The sequence below is a fragment of the Propithecus coquereli genome, unplaced genomic scaffold (assembly GCF_000956105.1).
Source record: "Propithecus coquereli isolate 6110/MARCELLA unplaced genomic scaffold, Pcoq_1.0 Scaffold86, whole genome shotgun sequence".
NCBI classification, from domain to species: Eukaryota; Metazoa; Chordata; class Mammalia; order Primates; family Indriidae; genus Propithecus; species Propithecus coquereli.
In genome coordinates this window covers 4638334-4657549 of record NW_012154840.1, presented here as the reverse complement: position 1 = coordinate 4657549, position 19216 = coordinate 4638334, and the positions used below count along the sequence as shown (strand labels likewise).

Genomic DNA, 19216 nt, shown 5'->3' with positions numbered 1-19216 from the left:
GATCCTCCTGCCTCAGCCTCCCGAGTAGCTGGGACTACAGGCATGCGCCACCACCCCCGGCTTATTTTTACTATTTTTAGTAGAGACGGGGTCTCACTCTTGCTCAGGCTGGTCTCAAACTACTGAGCTCAGGCAATCTTCAAGCCTCGGCCACCCAGAGTGCTAGGATTACAGGCATGAGTCACTGCGCCCGGCCTTCTTTTATGTATCTTACTTTTAATGTCATATCTAAGAACTCTTTTCCTAACTCTAGGTGATGAAGATCTTCTCTTGTGTTTTCTTCTAAGAGTTTTATAGTTTTACATTTTAAATTTAGGTCTATGATCCATTTTGAGTTAATTTTTGTATATGTTGTAAGGTGTACCAGTACCATTTGTTAAAAAGACTATTTGCTTCATTGAATTGCCATTACATTTTTGTGGAAAAATCACTTGATAATCTTTATGTGGGTCTATTTCTGAATTTTATTTTCTGTATTTTATATTTTATATTCTGCCATTGGTTTATGGTTTATGACCATCTTCCTGCCAATACCACACTGTCTTGGCTACTATAGCTGTATACTATGTCTTAAAAATTGGATAGTTTGAATCCTTCAACTTTGTTTTATTTTTTCAGAATTGTTTTGGCTATTCTAGTTCCTTTACTTTTCTATATAAATCTTAGAATCATCTTGTCTATCTCTACAAAAAACCCTGCTGAAATTTTAATTGGGATTGCATTAAATCTGTACATCAACTTGAAGAGAACTGATATCTTAACTACATTGAGTCTTCTGACCCATGAACATGGTATGTCTCTCCATTTATTTAGGTCTTCTTTGGTCTCTTTCATCAGTGTTTTGTAGGTTTCAGCATTCAGACCCTGTATATGATTTGTTAGATTTATACCTAGCTATTTAATTTTTTTGCAGTTATAAATGGTATTGTGTTTTTAATTTTGGATTCCCAAATGTGCATTGATAGTGTGTAGAAACACAATAGATGTTTGTGTGTTGACCTTGTGTGCTGTCAACTTTCTAAACTCCCTTATTAGTTCTAGGAGTTTTTGTAGATTCTTTGGGTTATCTATATATGTAATCATGTCATCTGCAAATAAGGATAGTTTTATTTCATCTTTTTCCAATTGGAGTGCCTTTTATTTCTTTTTCTAGCCTTATTGCATATGTTAGGACTTTCATTATAATATGGGATAGGAGTGATATAAAAGAATGTATAAAGCTGTGGTTAATGGAAAAAAGAACCACCAGTAAGTAAGTAGGTAAGTAGTGGAGACATATCAGGTCAGTTGAGGCAGGAGATCACAAATTTGTAATCAGTTGTAATCAGTATTTGTAATCAATTGCATTATTTTTGTAGTAGTTCTCAGCAGCCTGGGTACAGGAATACAGAAGGCAGACATTTGGATTGAATTTGGAATTTGAGATTTTGCTGGATAGGGCAGCAATAGAGTTAGTGAGATAAGAAGAACATTGGCAAAAGAGAGGTTGAAGTGTCTAGGCTGGCTAGAGAAGGAGGTTAACCATGTAAAAATCTTGTCTTTACTTATATTTTTGGTATACTTCTTTTTAGTGTTTTTCTCTATATGTAGATATACTTTAATATCTAAAAGTTTAAAATTAAAAATGTAATTTTATAATATTTTCAAGGCTCATCCATGTTGTAACGTGTATCTTTTTGTTGCCAAATAGTATTCCATTATATGGACTTACCACATTTTATTTATCTATTCATCAGCAGATGGACATTTGTGTTGTTTCCACTTTGGGCTATTATGAATAATGCTATGAATATATTCATGTAGAAGTTTTTGTGTTGCCATATATTTTCATTTCTCTTGCTTATATACCTAGGAGTAGAATTGCTGGGTCATATGATAATTCCGTGTTTTACATTTTGAGGAATTGCCAAACTATTTTCCAAAGTGACTGTACCATTTCATATTCCCACCAACAATGTATGAGGGTTCTGATTTCTCTATAACCTTGCCAATATTTGTTATTTCTGTCTTTTGGATTATAGCCATCCTAATGGATGCTAAGCAGTACTTCATTGTGATTTTGATTAACTTCCCTGATGGCTAATGATGTCAAGCATTTTTATGTGTTTATTGGTCATTTATGTATCTTCTTTGGATAAATGTCTATTCAGATCCTTTGCCCATTTAAAAAGTTGGTTTTTTAAAATTATTGAATTGTAAGCGTTCTTTATATATTCTGCATACAAGTATCTTATCAGATATTTTATTTGCAAATATTTTCACTCCAAAGACCACATATTGTAAGATTCCATTTATATGAAATTTCCAGAATAAGCAAATCGATAGGGATAAAATTGTGATTGCCTAGGAATGGGACTAGGAGGAATGGGGGGGTGACTGCTATGGGGTTTCTTTTTGGAGTAATGAAAATGTTCTAAAATTGATTGTGGTGATGGTTACACAACTCTGTGAATATACTAAAAACCACTGAATTCTATGGTTTACGTGGTCGAATTACATGGTATGTGAACTGTATCTCAATAAAGCTTATAAATATACATTTAAATTTAAACTGCACTGGACATCTACCCAAAGGAACAAAAGACATTCTATGAAAAAGACATCTGCACTCGAATATTTATAGCAGCACAATTCACAATTGCAAAGATGTGGAAACAACCCAAGTGCCCATCAATACATAAGTGGATTAATAAAATGTGGTATATGTATACCATGGAGTACTACTCAGCTACAAGAAACAATGGTGATCTAGCGCCTCTTGTATTATCCTGGATAGAGCCGGAGCCCATCCTACTAAGTGAAGTATCCTAAGAATGGAAAAACAAGCACCACATGTACTCACCATCAAATTGGTATTAGCTGATCAACACTTAAGTGCACATATAGTAATAACATTCATCTGGTGTTGGGCAGATGGGAGGGGGAGGTGGGGATGGGTATATCCACACCTAATGGGTGCAGTGCGCACCGTCTGGGGGATGGACACGCTTGAAGCTCTGACTTGGGTGGGGCAAAGGCAATATATGTAACCTAAACATTTGTACCCCCATAATATGCTAAAATAAAAAAATTAAAAATTAAAAAAATAAACTGCACTCATACACCTTTTCACATAACTCTATTAATTATTCTACAAAATAATTATTTTTAATGATTGTACAATAGTTCATCATAATGATGTGGCAATTAATTTCACCACTTTTCTATTGCTATTTAGTTTTATTTCAAATTTTCTGCTCTTAAAATAAATTGATGATAAATAGTTGTACAGATTTCTAATTATTTCACTAAATATATTCCTAAAATGGAGTAGTTACCAGATAAAATTGTATTTTATGGTTTTTATACATGTTCCCAAATTGCACTCAAAAAATTATCTCACATTAGCAGTGTATGAGAACATCTGTTTCAACATGTTCTTGCCAACACTAGGTACTTTAAATTGTAAAAATTGGCTGATTTAATAGAAAAAAAATTAGCATTAAATATTTTACGTTATTTTAATTTGTATTTCTTTACAGTGAAGTTGAAAAATTTTTATCTTTATTTTTCATTTTAATTTTTATCTGGTTGATTGTTCACATCCTCTGCCCATTTTCTAACTGTTGTGTTTTTCTTTTGTTTACTGATTTGCAAGAGCTTTGTAAATTAAGGATATTAAATTTTGCATGTTGTATATTTATTTGCCAAGTTTGTCTTTTTATTTTGAAGAAAATATCATCTAGAATCAGTGCATTGTTTTGGGTAAAAGTTATGGCAATACATTTTTGTGTGCAAAAATTTGAGACAAAATGAAAAAATGTTAGCATTTATTAATTCTAAGTTGTAAATACATGGTATTCACTTTATCCTATTTCCTTTTTTTAATTTAAAAAACTTTTCAAAAGAAAATAAAGGAAAATAAGGATAAAATATCTAATAATTTGGACATACATCACATTCATCCATTCTACTGCTAGACATTCAGGTTGTTTTCAGTTTGGAGCTTTTACAAATATCACTGTAGTAATTATCTACATATATTTTTAAAAATTCTTCATATCTTGATAAGTTTTAAAATGCTTCTCCCTTTTTTGCTGGATTGAGCTGGCTGCTTCCTCTTATTGTGGAGAGGACTCACTTCATCCTGGCTTTTGATCTTTTCACATGTGTAGATCATATTTCTCTAAGATCTTCCACCTAGATACTTAAGTCTTAAAGCCTTGGCCTTTTTTTACAGTTCAGCTCTTTAATTTTTTCCCCTCCTTCTCAATAACATGAGCATGGATTCAGCATGTCCTCAAAGCCTGCCTTGCTCTGAAGCATCTGATTCTAGGGACTCTTCATCAATGCCTGTGATTTATGGGCCTGAAGAAAATTATCCACCCTTGCAAATGTCTTCTGCTGAGTTGCCCCACACAAAGACTGGAGAGCCCCGATCCTTCCACCAGTCCCGAAGTAAAACTACCCACTTCTGTAGAGAAGAGTGTAGTGAAGAAGAAAGATAAGGTCCAGGTCAAGAAACAGAAGAGCGGAACTGTGTTCTCTCTGACCCAGTTGTGTGTACACGATGATAGATTTCAGAGACAAAAATATCTCAGCCTCCAGAAGATACAAGAACTTGCCAATATTCTGAACCTTAGCTACGAACAGGTTAAGACCTGGCTGCAGAACCAGAACAAGAAATCTAACTGGAGTCTAATCAAAGAAGTTCCAGTAATCTTAGGCTGCTACGGACAACGTGATGTCTCTGGATATAGATAAGTAGATATAATACTGGTTTGGATTATCTTTAATATTTAGAATCTAACCACAAGAATAGGAAGTTAAAAGTACAAAGATATGTCATGAAAGATTATTCCCATTTTCTGGGATTGGGAGGCTTCATTTCTTAAAAACCTCAATTGTTCAGGTGAAGTGTTAAGCTATAATGCACTTCATTGATTTCCTCTACCTCTTTTGGTTCTGTGTTTTACTACAACCTCTAATTTGTTCATTACTCTAATATTTGTAGACAGATGTTTCATATTTGGCTGCATCATGGTGATATCAGTACCAGTATGGCTGGTTTTAGTACAAATGAATAAAATATCCATTTTACCAAAAAGAAAAGCTTCTCCCACTCTTACCTTCTGTGTTTCCAAACACTTTTCTGTTATTATTTAAACATGACTTTGTTGCTCCCACAAAACTCATCAGTTTATTAATTTATGTGGACAGAGTGCCCTGGAAAAGGCATTGCTTAAAGTCAATTTTGCTTACCTCAGAAAGCATATAAAAGTGTATTTCATAGTTCTAATAATCACTCATGATGCCCTAAAAAATAGTAACATGGTCATATAAATTTGGGAAATAACTTTTTCCACTTTTGGGGATTCACAAAGTTCCTTAGCATACTAAAAGTCCTGATAAGTACTGCACTAAAGACAAAGTTCCATGATATGCACAAAAGAAAGAATCCAATAGTCAAATAAGTTTAGGGGGCTACTACAGACTCCTTTTTTTTTTTGTGAGATAGGTTCTCTCTCTGCTGCCCAGGCTAGAGTATAGTGGTGTCATCATAGCTCACTGCAACCTCAAACTCCTGGGCTCAAGTGATTCTCCTGCCTTAGCCTCCCAAGTAGCTGGGACTACAGGTGCAAGCCACCATGCTCAGCTAATTTTTTCTATTTTTAGTAGAGACGCGGTCTTGCTCTTGTTCAGGCTGGTCTCAAACTCCTGAGCTCAAGTGATCCTCCTGCCTCGGCCTCCCTGAGTGCTAGGATTACAGGCGTGAGCCACTGTGCCTGGCCTACAGTTTCCTTTTGATGAGTTACAAAACTTAATAGCATAGTAAAGGCCCTGAGAATTCCCACACTAAAGACAACTCTGTAATTTTGCTTATATAGGGTTTTATAAATTTATTTGCCAGAGAACTTTTTTTCCCTTAAACATTTGACATGTCAAAAGTACTAGTGTTCTATAAGAATACCCTTAATAAAATGCTAAAATAAGAAGATTAGAGAGATGAGCACCATGGCTAACTGAAATCTAGTTACTACTACCATACAGGTTGTCTTACCTAAACATCCAGCAATTATTTCATCAGGGCTTTGGATAAGAAAACAGACTTAATTCTTCCTTCTTTTTAATCGTTGATTATAAGTGTAGGTTTTTAAATGTACTGCCATAATGGAAATAGCACGCTTTGAGGTCAGACAGACCTGGGTTACAATCTTAGGTTAGCCACTTACTAGTTAAACCTCTCTGCACTTCAGTTTTCTCATAAGTAAAATGGGAATAATAACATTCATCTCACAAAGTTGATGTGAGGATTAAATAAGATAACCTATGTCAAGCGAAGTGGCTGGCATATACAAGGTCTTATACAGTATCTATACTTGTACACAGTAGAAATTCTGTAAGGGAAATAACTGAAGACCTGAGAACCACAGACTGATAGGCTTCTAAATAACTGCTAGCTTTTTCGTGGGAATAGAATGGAAAGTCTTATCAGAGCAGAGCTTTGAGTTCCATGGTATTTCTGTTACTAAAATCCTCCTTGTAATACTGAATGACACTGGGTTTATTTACCTTTGAGTTTTGCAAAGAGAAGGTTGTTTAGCTTTTTGCTAGGCCAAAGAGAATCCCATCTGTAAAGCTGTCTGCCACTGATTAACAAATTAGTACCATTTTCGGAGGGTTGGAATGTAGGGATGGTGCTTTTTGCCTGTTAGTGGGTAACAGTAGGTTATTAACTGACATAATGGAGTCAGGCAAAAAGAACCTATTTGTAATCTATACCATTTCAGAGAACTGGAATACACCAGGTCAAGGGTTATAATTCACAGTATGAAAGTAAATAACCTGAATGTGATGTTTGGCTGTTTCTGGATCCCCTGGGGTCTTTTAGCATGAGTGACATAAATGTGAGTTTGCAGGGAATAGGGTGTCTTTTTCAGTACACTGCACAGGGAAATTATGTATAGAATTTCTGCTTATGTGTGCAATATAAGAGAGAAGAGTTTAATATCTTGTTCACCAGGATGAGAACTTACTCCTTTTCTAGTTCTGCTCCCAAGGCTGCTTCTTGGCAGTTCAGGTGGCACCGTATGTGTCTCCCTCAGAATACTAACCTGTCTGAGAGATGCAGGAAATGTGAAAACTGCTATGTTTCCGTTTCCACAGCAAGAGATGATGAGCCTTCTGGATAATCTGTAAGGTTAAAAAGTGAAGATGATCAAATGCCCCGGTGCTTTATATGGGTAGGTGTTCATTCATTGGTATTTTTCCTTTCTGTCCGATCACTGGAAGCAGCAGACATCTGCAAATCTCTGAAGACTGGTGTGTTACACAGAAGCATTTGTAGCCAGTCCAGACATTCACATTCCAAGAGTAGTCAGCCTGATGCACTATGAATTATGATTATTTTATTTATCAGCACTATCTGATCTATAATACCGGCTGGTATGTGACTTAAATAGCTGTGATAATATTAATAGCTTGAGACTATCTGACTTTAATGGAATGTTTTGGGTCTTGCTACTTGCAAAATTACCCTGTCTTCCTGATTCCACTGGACATAATTGAGATAGCTATTACAGTACTTTAGGTGTTTGTGTGTTTCTAAGAAGGAATGAGTTATCCAGAAAATAAGAGGCTTTAGGATTAACAAGTGACATTATTTTATTTATTTATTTTTTTGAGACAGAGTCTCACTCTGTTGCCCTGGCTAGAGTGAGTGCCATGGTGTCAGCCTAGCTCACAGCAACCTCAAACTCCTGGGCTCAAGTGATCCTTCTGCCTCAGCCTCCCCAGCAGCTGGGACTACAGGCATGCGCCACCATGCCTGGCTAATTTTTTCTATATATTTTTAGTTGGCCGATTAATTTCTTTCTAATTTTAGTAGAGGCGGGGTCTTGCTCTTGCTCAGGCTGGTCTCGAACTCCTGAGCTCAGACAATCCGCCCACCTCGGCCTCCCAGAGAGCTAGGATTACAGGCGTGAGCCACTGCGCCTGGCCAACAAGCAATATTATTTATGGTACAAATGTTTTTGTTTCTGACCTCCAGCCTTTTGGGAGAACAAAGTACACGCTGAATCAGCTTGCTTAATGTACAGATAATCATTTTTTTCATACTCACAGCATAATAACATAATAATCTACTTGGCACTTTGAGATAAAAAAGTTGACAGTGGTCATCCCCTACAGTGTCTGCTTAGTACATTTTCTTTTATGAAATTAATGTGCCATTCAGGGGGCTTCAATAAGTGTGAGCTCTAGATTCCTGAAGACAGAGGCTAGGCAGCCAGGGTGGATTACCCTTGCCATAGCAGGCTGGCAAACTCTCGTGCCACTGAGTTAACCAGGCAGATTCCAGACACAAGACTTTCTTCCAGGAAAAGTGGAAAAGTAAAGACTTTCTTCCAGGAAAGGTGGAAAAGTAAAAGTGGCTCTAGGCCAGGCGCGGTGGCTCATGCCTATAATCCTAGCACTCTCGGAGGCCGAGGCGGGAGGATCACTCAAGGTCAGGAGTTTGAGACCAGCCTGAACAAGAGCGAGACCCCGTCTCTACTAAAAATAGAAAGAAATTAGCTAGACAACTAAAAATATATATAGAAAAAATTAGCCGGGCATGGTGGCGCATGCCTATAGTCCCAGCGACTCGGGAGGCTGAGGCGGGAGGATCGCTTGAGCCCAGGAGTTTGAGGTTGCTGTGAGCTAGGCTGATGCCATGGCACTCTAGCCTGGGCAACAGAGTGAGACTCTGTCTCAAAAAAAAAAAATGTGGCTCTGAGAATTCTGTCTTGTGTTTGTCTAACAAAGAGAAAAAGAGACAGCAAGTGCTTAAGCATACATCTCAAACCACCTATCCAACCATTTCTACCAAGAAGGCAATTGACAAAGAGTAAAAGACAATTCTGGAAGTGCAATGAACTTCCTTGCCTTGCTGCTAGAGAGAAGTGATGCTAATTTGCTCAGTATCCACTCCTTGCTGATCATGGGCTGTCTCAGAATTTTGTAGGTGTGGTTTGGCAATGAGTCTTTCCAGAAGTTGGCTTTTAGTATTCTGCTAGGTGGGTTTCTTTTACTTTTTTCTACTGCAACTTGCACTCTTATTTGGCACAGAACACTTATTCCAAGAAATTATTTGAATTAAAATCATGTACTTGCAGACATTGGGGCCTGAGCTGAAAAACCTGATTATCAACTCCCTTCAGGGTTGCACTCCTAGCGTTAGATTAAGCTAGATAGCTCACCTCGTGAGGACTAAACTGAAAAATGCAGATACCTCAAGAAATCAGACTACGCATAATAGAAGACAAACACAGAATTCAGGAAGTCACTTCACCTTCTCCTTCTACCATCTGCCCCTATGTTGCTTCCCGCAACCCTTCCTGTTCCTGCTGCCTATGCAGTAGTAATTTCACCATTATTCAACAGATGTCTACTTGAACCAAGAATAATGTCATTTTAGTTTTAGTGTATGCTGGTGACGCTCTTGTTCTCTTCCTGTCTTGTCCTAGATCTTCTCCTTTCCTTTAAAGTTCTAGGTTCCCACATAAACCCTTGATACTATGTGAAGTGACTGTGGCAGTATATGTATACTTCTTTCTAGCCATTGGTTCTCAGAGATTGGGAAGAATAGGAAAAGGACACAGTGAAGTCTGGAAGAACTTAGGTTGAGTTGTGACTGCTTTATGACCTTACATAAGTCACATTGCCTCCCCAGCCTCGGCTTTTTCATCTGTAAAATAGGAGCAATACTCTCTCATTCACAGTATTTCTGGGATTCTCTCCTCCAAACTATGAGTATTCTCTAATGTTCTATCCTTGACCCTCTGAGTTTCTATTTCACCATTCATTCCCTTGTCCACATGGATGTATGTCAACACTGCTTAGGTGATTACATTTTATCTCCTTTCCTTAGTTTTATTCTTTCCTTGATTATTTCCTTCACCTCTATGGATTTAACTGCCATCTCTATACAAATGACTTCTAGTTCTCTCTAGACAGTGGAATTATTTCCAGTTATTTAAAATGTCTTTTGTTTTTTATCCTTCCTCTCCACTTCTAGCGTTACCACCACTCATGAAGCCATTGTGACACATGCCCAGCTTTTTGCTACTCTTTCCAGTTCTTGTCTCTCCAAATTCCAATCCATCCTGCATACCAGTACATGAATAGTCTTTCTAAAATTTACCTTGCATTATGTTAATATATCACTCAGGATCATAAAATTAATAGTTATTTTCTATTATACCAAGTTTACAAAGCCCTGTACCATCTGGTTATATTTTACTTGTCTAAGACTATGGCCCACAACCCACAATGCCTACCTGGCACTTCAAAATGGATGGCTTCCTCAGTGTTCTTACCACATTCATGTTGAACCTCTTGCCTGGAATGCTATTTCCTTTTTCCTAGCATCTCTCTTGGTGTTATCCATCCTAATAACATCTAGCTTAAGTCCTGCCTCTCCCTCAAAACTCTCACCAGTATAGCCCATACACTTTCCCCCTTTATTGATATACTCAGTATTTAAGCATCACTAACAATCACATACCTAACACATGTACCACATAGTGCCTAGCACAGGGCTAAGCCTACATTAGGTATGTAATCACTAGCATCATTTTATGGCAATGAGCATATCAAGTATCATGTTAGACTTATGTGCTTTTCTTATCTTTTCCTGAAATTGCAAATTCCTTGAGGGCAGAGGTCACCTTGTATTTAACTTTATATCCCTCCACAGTACCTTGTTTGAAGTGTACCCTTAGGAAATGCTTTCCGAATTGAACCGAATGATTAGAGACTTGCATTATTTCAGGAACACATACCGATTTAGAGCTTAGGGTTGGACAATGTAGGTAAAGCAGTAAAATAAACATTCATGGTATTACTGAATGAGGTCAGTTTTCCAGGAGCTGAGCATATGGACACTCCCTCCCTTCTTATCTAGAAACATGGGGGATTAGATGATGAGGGAATTCCCATTAAAAAAGAAATAAATAGAAACACAGGGGAGAAGTCATTTGGAAAACTCCAAGCTACCCAAAGGAGTAGCCTTTCCCTAGCCCAGTGCACTGTGTTTGATGCTTTCAGGGATGAAACCTAGGATTCCTACTCTGAAGCAAAGGCAAATGACAAGTATGAGAATAGGTTGTTTATAGGCCAGTGACCAAAATACTAGGTAGAAGTGGTAAGAGGGAGCAACTGGGTATATACAGGGAGAACACATCAAGAAAGAAATTCAGTTCTGGAATGTGGAAGGTATATTAATAATGTAAGTTTACATTGGTCTCTAGTTTGTAATAGCATTACTTCTGAAAAAAGAAAGGAACATTTGGAAAAAGATATCAGGTTGTGGTTATTCAGCTTGACATCTGACCCCTAAGTGTCAGACGGTATTATAAAATATCACACCTTAGAGATGAAGATAGCTTGGAGATCATGGAATTGAAACTGAGGTCCAGAGAAAAGGGACTTTCCAAAACTCACACATGGAACCTAGTGGCAGAACTGGGAAATGTTTCCCATGCCAGAGCTCTACCCATTTCCCCATCCTTCTATTTTTGGTGATAGAGGCACAGGAGCTGAGATAATTTGCTTTCAAATGGACCTTAAAAAGGTCTATAAATTGAAAAGTAAACAGGAGCAAAGGAGAGATACTGGGTGGTATAGTGGCTAATGGTTTGGACTTTGGAGTTAGGATCTGTCACTTACCAGCCGTGCAACTTTGGGTTTCTCTGGGCTTAGTTTCCTCAGCTATAAAATGGGATTATTTAATATTTATGACCCACAAAGTGCTTATGACTATTAAATGTTACAAAGCCTGTAAATCACCTCATGCATAATAGGCATCCAACAAATGTTAGTTGCACCCTTTGAATCAATCTAACAATCATTTTCTATATGCAGCCTTATTTTGCTAGGGTTGCAGAGAAAACTGAAATGAAGGTAATGAGGTCTTTGATTTCAATGAGTTTCCATCTAGTCACCTACTACCCAGAGTCGTTACTGGAGCCAGGCTACTTTCTTCATGCCCCCCTTACTTAGCGTGTGGTCTTGTGCATTACAACCTATGACTTTGCCGTACCTTCTGCCTCTTCATTTCTTGCCACCAATCCAGATGCTATCTAATTTTTAAGGCCCAAATTCTACCTCCTCTGTGAAGTCTTTTCTGACCAGCCCAGCCCATAGGAAATCACTCTTTCCTTTGAATTTCCATAGCACAAACTTTATGGTTCTATTCCTTTGACCAATAACATATCCTTATTGTGGGTTTTTTATTTTTTGACACAGAGTCTTGTTCTGTCGCCTATGCTAGAGTGCTGTGGCATCAGCCTAGCTCACAGCAACCTCCAACTCTTGGGCTAAAGCAATCCTCTGGCCCCAGCCTCCCAAGTAGCTGGGATTACAGGCATGTGCCACTGCGTTCAGCTAATTTTTTCTATTTTTAGTAGAGACAGGGTCTCGCTCTTGCTCAGGCTGATCTTGAACTCCTGAGTTCAAGTGATCTTCCCTCCTTGGCCTCCTAGAGTGCTAGGATTATAGGCGTGAGCCACCACACCCGGCCTCCTGTATTGTGTTTTATTAGGCAATATTCACGTAAGTGTCCTATCTCCCCAAATAAATTTAACAAATATTAGTTTCTCTCTCTTCCCCCTCCTTTGCCTATTATATTCTTGATCAGCCAGCCAGACATCCTACCCCAGAATGATCCTGCCTGTCATATGTAGGAATAAGAGACAAAAAGGTTTTTTGAAAAAGATTCGCTTATTTAATCATCCTAAATATGCAATCATAATTATATGACTCATGAAAAGGTTTGTTTGGTAAGATATCAGTGTAGGCAAAGGTATCTTAAATTCCTATGTAGAGAGCTGGTAAAGAATTGACTGAGACTAAGTACTCTTCCATAGTTGGCCCTACCTATCGCCACCATGCATGAAAATCAATAAGGGCAATTTGGTACCCCACAAGAAGTATATTCTTTGAGGTAGAAAGCATCAATTTAACTTAGGACCCTGTCTAAGTCCTGTGGCAGTGTTTTAAAGTTCCTCAGGCATAATAATACAGGTCTGGTTAGGCCTGAAGAACTAAGTGATAAAGGAATTTTTTCTTCAAGCAAGATTCAATGGCTGTCTCTGACTGGGAGGTGATTGCACAGAATATTACCCAGAGAGGCCTCTAAACAACAAAGCTCTTGATGTGAAAGCTCTCTCATCTCTGAACCAGAGCTCTTGTATACAGGATATACTTAGAGAGTCTGAGTTGTGATGAGGAGAAGGGCTCTCACAAATCCTCTCAGAAAGTCTAGGGGTTACAGCAATCTCTGGCATACGATGGAAGTGTGCTAAGACAGAGGTATCACTTCATCATCTTCCTTAAACAACATTTTCTTCTCATCACATCCCTGTCTCTATCGCCCATAGAATAAATTTCTTCTAAAGAAATTTGTGTGTAAGGCCCCACCCAAATTGATACTAATTTATCTGTTGAATTAATCTAACAATCATTTTCTATACACAACTCTATTTTGCTAGGGTTGCATAGAATACTGAAATGAAGGTGATGAGGTCTCTGACTGCAATGAGTTTCCATCTAGTCCTCTACTGCCCAACTATTAACTAGAACCAGGATACTTTCTTTGTGTTCCCTCACTTAGCTTGAGGTCTTGTACATTACAACCTGTGACTTTCCTTGTACCTTCTGCCTCTTCATTACTTGCTACCAATCCAGATGCTATCTAATTTTTAAAGCCCAAATTGTACCTCCTCTATGAAGCCTTTTCTGATCAGCCCAGCCCACAGGAAATCACCCTTTCCTTTGAATTCCAATAGTACAAACTTTATGGTTCTACTCATTTGGCAAATAACATATCCTGTATTGTGTTTTGTTAGGCAACGTTTTATATATGCATCTAGTCTACCCAAATAAATGCAAGACTTTTGAATTCAGAGACTATACTGTATAACACACCTTATAGGTCCAACTGCATTCCCCTAATATGCTCTCAATAAACACTAGTTTGTTTCTTCTATTATTCTTTCTAATGGGCTATTTGTCATGATAGCAGAAAGTATCAAACTGAAAATAAATACGAAAGATCTTCTACCTCAAGCAGTATTAATGGGTGCCATACAAAGAAAGTTTTATCCAAATAAAGGAATAAGAATTTAGGCTATATATAAAACACTTAATATACTAGCATCTGAAGTCAATATTTTTCTGGATAAGTATCTGGCATTTGATGTGAAGGAGATTAATTCCTCCAAGCCCTGGTTATCATTAACAACATTACAATGTATTAGCAAACTAAAGCAAATTTTTGTTTTTGTATTATTAAGTTTTTTTACTTGATAAAAATAGCCCTCCTGGTATATACTCTAAATATTATCAAAATAAATTAAAGAGTTCATTTTCAGTCTCATTACTGGAGCTAAAAGCAGTTTGGCTAGTTAAGGAAAGTTCAGTTCTTTCCCCACTAAATTCTTTTAAAATGTTTTTCTTGTCATAGTACGCTGGTAGAGAATAACTGGAATAGGCTGTGCATAATTATCACGTACCCTTGGGCTTAATCATGACCTGGTGCTCCCTACTGATGTGTCAAACCAGGATGATGGAAGAGCTGGGTGAGAAGGAGGAAAGAAACTGACCTTAATTTCTTTACTAGGAAATAAAGGAACTAAGTCTAATTAATAGAGGTCATGTCATTACAATTGACAGATGCTAACCTTGGTACTTATATCAAAGCCAAAACTGAGTTCAGCTCCTGTTACATAATCACAAAATAGATGTTCTTGGCAATCATTTTTTTGAAGACTCTAATTTGTGGGTCCAGGCAGGGGAATTATTGAAAGGCAGATTACTATGAGTTTAGGTTTATCTAGAAATTAGGGGGCACTGGGAAGTTCCTCATAAACTCTGGGACAGCTTTACTCTGGAAAGTTCTGATCTTCTCTATCAGGGTTAAGCCTAGACTGTTAAGAAATTTCATAGCTACCATCCAGGGCTCAGGTGATTTGCTTCCCTTATAGCTTGGGCAAATACATACCCATGATAGCAACCTCATGGGATAATATTAAGAAAGATGTTATCTCACCAATCATACTATATATTTTTACATAGTTCAACTTGGGCTTCTCTTTGGGAGGATCTCAACATAAGAACTGCAGATCACTACAAGTTGCTTATTTAAATCAATGTGAAAATAAACCTCTTATACCTTCTTGATAAGCTCTTCAGAGTAAATTTTCCTAACAACTGGACTATATTTCTATTTATCCTAAAGTATTTTTGGATGAGAATACCTCTCAAGCCAGCTAATATCATTATTCAGTCAATGGTGTTGATAAAAGAGTTACTTCTAGGTGATGTTAGCAACATGTCAGAGCAGGATATCCTGGCCTTCCTTTTCCCTGGAAAAGGCAACAATTTGGCAGCTATCTACGAGCAAAAGTAACTCTGGAAGAGTTCAAGAATCCACTTAAGGTACAGCCATACAATGGAAGAAAACATCCAAGAATAACCACACAAAAAGGGCAGTAAGGACATTTTTATTTTGCCTACATCATCCCATCCCCTAAGCTGGCACTGCTAAGCAGGGAGAGGGTGTAAATTTAACCAAGGAAGTCAAAGATCTCTACACTGAAAACTAGGAAATGATGACAAAAGAAACCGAAGATACCACAAATAAATGGAAAGATACTGCATATTCATGGATTGGAGGAATCAATATTGTTAAAATGTCCATACTACCCAAAGCAATCTACAGATTTAATGCAATCCCTATCAAAAGTCTAATGGCATTTTTCATAGAAATAGAGCAAACAATTATAAAATTTGTAAGGAATCACAAAAGATCCTGAATAGCCAAAGTAATCCTGAAAAATAAAAACAAAGTTGGAGACATCACACTTTCTGATTTAAAATTATATTATAAAGCTATAGTAATTAAAACAGTATGGTACTGGCATAAAACCAGATACATAGGCCAATGGAACAAAATAGAGAACCCAGAAATAAAGCCCAGCATGTATGATCAACTAATCTTTGACAAGGATGTCATTAACACACAACGCGGAAAGAATAGTCTCTTAACAAACGGTGCTGGGATGCAAGAGAATGAAACTGGACCCTTATCTCACACCATACACACACACAAAAAATCAACTCAAAAATGGATATAAGACCTATATCTAAGACCTGAAACCCTAAAACTTCTAGAAGAAACCATACGCAAAAAGCTCCTTGACGTATGTCTTGGCAATGATTTTCTGAATAGGACATCATAAAGCACAGGCAAAAAACCCACAAAAATAAATAAGTGGGGCTACATCAAACTAAAAGCTTGTGCATAGCAAAAGAAATAATCAACACAATGAAAATGCAGAATAAACTAGACACTTTCAGTTCCAAAATGGTGGTGTATAAAAAAGCTGGCTTCACTCTCCCCCACAGAAAACCAAAAACAAATATACAGTGCTGACATTATCACCAGCAATATCACAGAACTCAAGTACGAGGATGAATCAGTTACTGGAGCCACAGAGAAGTGAAAAATCTCCAAGTAGACAGGAAGAGAATTGGACTTCCATATCCCTGGCACCCCCTCCTCCCAATCTGTCTGGCACCAAGCATGCAGCAAAACGTCCCCTAGACCCAGGGTTTCTAGACTAGAAAAAGTGAGAGTGAAGTAGACGGCCAGCTTCCCCATCATCTTCGGTTCACCAGTAGGAGACTGTCCCTGCTTCAACCCAAAGAAAGCAATGGGAGTGTCTAAAGAGAGAAATATTCATAAGGACAGCCAGAAACAAAGGGGGGAGGTGGGACTACCATCCTAAGCTCTGGAAACCCTGTTCCTTCACTTGGCCAAAGAAGATACAAACACAGAGTGGCTGTTCAGCAGCACTATGTTGTAGGAGGTATGTTTCATAGGACCTCTGAGAATTAACCCGTTATCAGCCTTCCCACACTGCCAGGATATTACCTTTGGAACCTCCCCCATTTGGGACAGGCAGCACTACCATTGTTTACTAGAGCTGAGCCAAATCTGGACTTAAGGTGACATCTAGTGCCAAAAAAGACACAGGGACCCAGCTGGGAAAAAACTCAACAGGTAAATTACAAATAATCTCTAAGCAAACATATCCAATAAAAACCAAAACAAGTTAGAGAATACTGGAATAAATAATTCATCCTTCAATGCAAAGACATAGACATACATACTTAAGAAACAAGAGCAAACGGGGAACCATGACCTGCCCAAATAAATGGACAAAGCAAGGAACCAGTGACTGACCCTAACAATATGGCAATAAGTGACTTCTCTGACCAAGAATTCAAAATAGCAGTTTGAAGAAACCTTAGTGATCTCCAAGATAACACAGAAAAGAATTCAGAAATTTATCAGAGGAATTTAACAAAGAGATTAAAATAACACAAAATCCAGAAATCATGAAACTGAGAAATACATTTGCTGAACTGAAAAATTCATTTGACCCTCTCGACAGCAGAATGGATCAAGTAGAGGAAAGAATTAGTGAGCTTGAAGATAAGCTATTTAAAAATACACATAGGAGAAAAAAGAAAAAAGAATAAAAAGGAACAAAGATGCCTACAAGATATAGAAAATTACCTCAATTTTCTAAATCTAAAAATTATTTGTGTTCAAGAGGAAGTTGAGCAAGAGGGAGAAAACTTATTCAAAGAAATAATAACAGAAAACCTTCCAAAACTTGAGAAAGAGATAAATATCCAGGTATAGGAAAGTCAGAGAAAACCAAACAGACTTGACCTAAATAAGACTAACCCAAAGCATACAATAATCAAACTCTCAAAGGTCAAGGACAAAGAAAAGATCCTAAAAGGAACAAGGGAAAAGAAGCAAATAACATATAAATGAGCTCCAATTCATCTGGCAACAGACTTCTCAACAGAAACCATACAAGCCAGGAGGGAGTGCGATAACATTTTCAAGCTGCTGAAAGAAAAATACCGCCAATCAAGAATACTATATCCAGCAAAGTTATCCTCCAAATATGAAGGAGAGATAAAGTCTTTCCCAGACAAACAAAAGCTGAGAACATTTACCACCACCACAACCATCTTACAAAAAATGCTAAAGGGAGTTCTTCAGTCTGAAAGTGAAGGGGTGTAAAAAGATATTCCATGCAACTAGATGCCAAAAAAGAGCAGGAGTAACTATATTTATATCAGATAAAATGGACTACAAATCAAAGACTGTAAAAAGAGACAAAGAAGGTCACTATACAATAATAGGGTCAATTGTGCAAGAAGATGTAACAATTATAAATATCCAACACTGGAGCTTCCAAGTGTATAAAGAAAACATTAATAGATCTAATGGGGAAGTAGACTGCAATACAATAATACTAGGGGACTTAAACACCGCACTCTCAGTAATGGACACATCATCTAGACAGAAAATCAACAAAGAAACATTGGACTTAAACTACACATTAGACTTAATAGGCTAACTGACATTTACAGGACATTTCACACAATTGCTGCAGAATACACATTCTTTTTCATCAGCATATTGAATATTCTCCAGCACAGACCACAAAACAAGTCTGAACAAATTCAAAAAGGAAGAAATCATATCAAGTGTCTTTTCTGACCACAATGGAATAAAAATAGAAATCCATAACAAGAGAAACTTCTGAAACTACACAAACACATGGCAATTAAACAACATGCTTATGGACAACCAATGAGTCAATGAAGAAATTAAACGGAAAATTTAAAATGTCTTGGAACAAATGAAAATGGAGATACAACATACCAAAATCTATGGGGTACAGCAAAAGCACTACTAAGAGGGAAACATATAGTAATAAACACCTACATCAAAAAAGTAAAGCCTTCAAGTAATCAACCTAATGATATACCTCAAAGAACTAGAAAAGCAAGAACAAACCAAACCCAAAATTAGTAGAAGGAAAGAAATAATAAACATCAGAGCAGAAATAAATGAAATTGAGACTAATGAAACAATACAGAATATCAATGAAATGAAAAACTGGGTTTTTTAAAAGATAAACAAAACTGACAAATCTCTAATCATTAGAGAAATGCAAATCAAAACCACAATGAGGTATCACCTAACCCCAGTGAGATTGGCCCCTATCAAAAAAACACAAAACAACAAATGTTGGCGAGGATGTGGAGAGACAGGAACACTTCTACACTGCTGGTGGGACTGTAAGTTAGTGCAGCCTCTGTG

General features: G+C 37.3%; 1 protein-coding gene across 1 annotated transcript in view; it reads right to left on the bottom strand.

Moving 5' to 3' along the window:
- The window catches only part of ZDHHC15 (zinc finger, DHHC-type containing 15), a 104309-nt gene that overhangs the window by 4105 nt on the left and 80988 nt on the right, over window positions 1-19216 (bottom strand). Inside the window, exon 11 of the mRNA XM_012664092.1 lies at window positions 7095-7173. Within this exon, the coding sequence (XP_012519546.1) occupies window positions 7127-7173 (47 nt within the window). The 3' untranslated portion in view covers window positions 7095-7126. The remainder of the gene's footprint in view (window positions 1-7094; window positions 7174-19216) is intronic.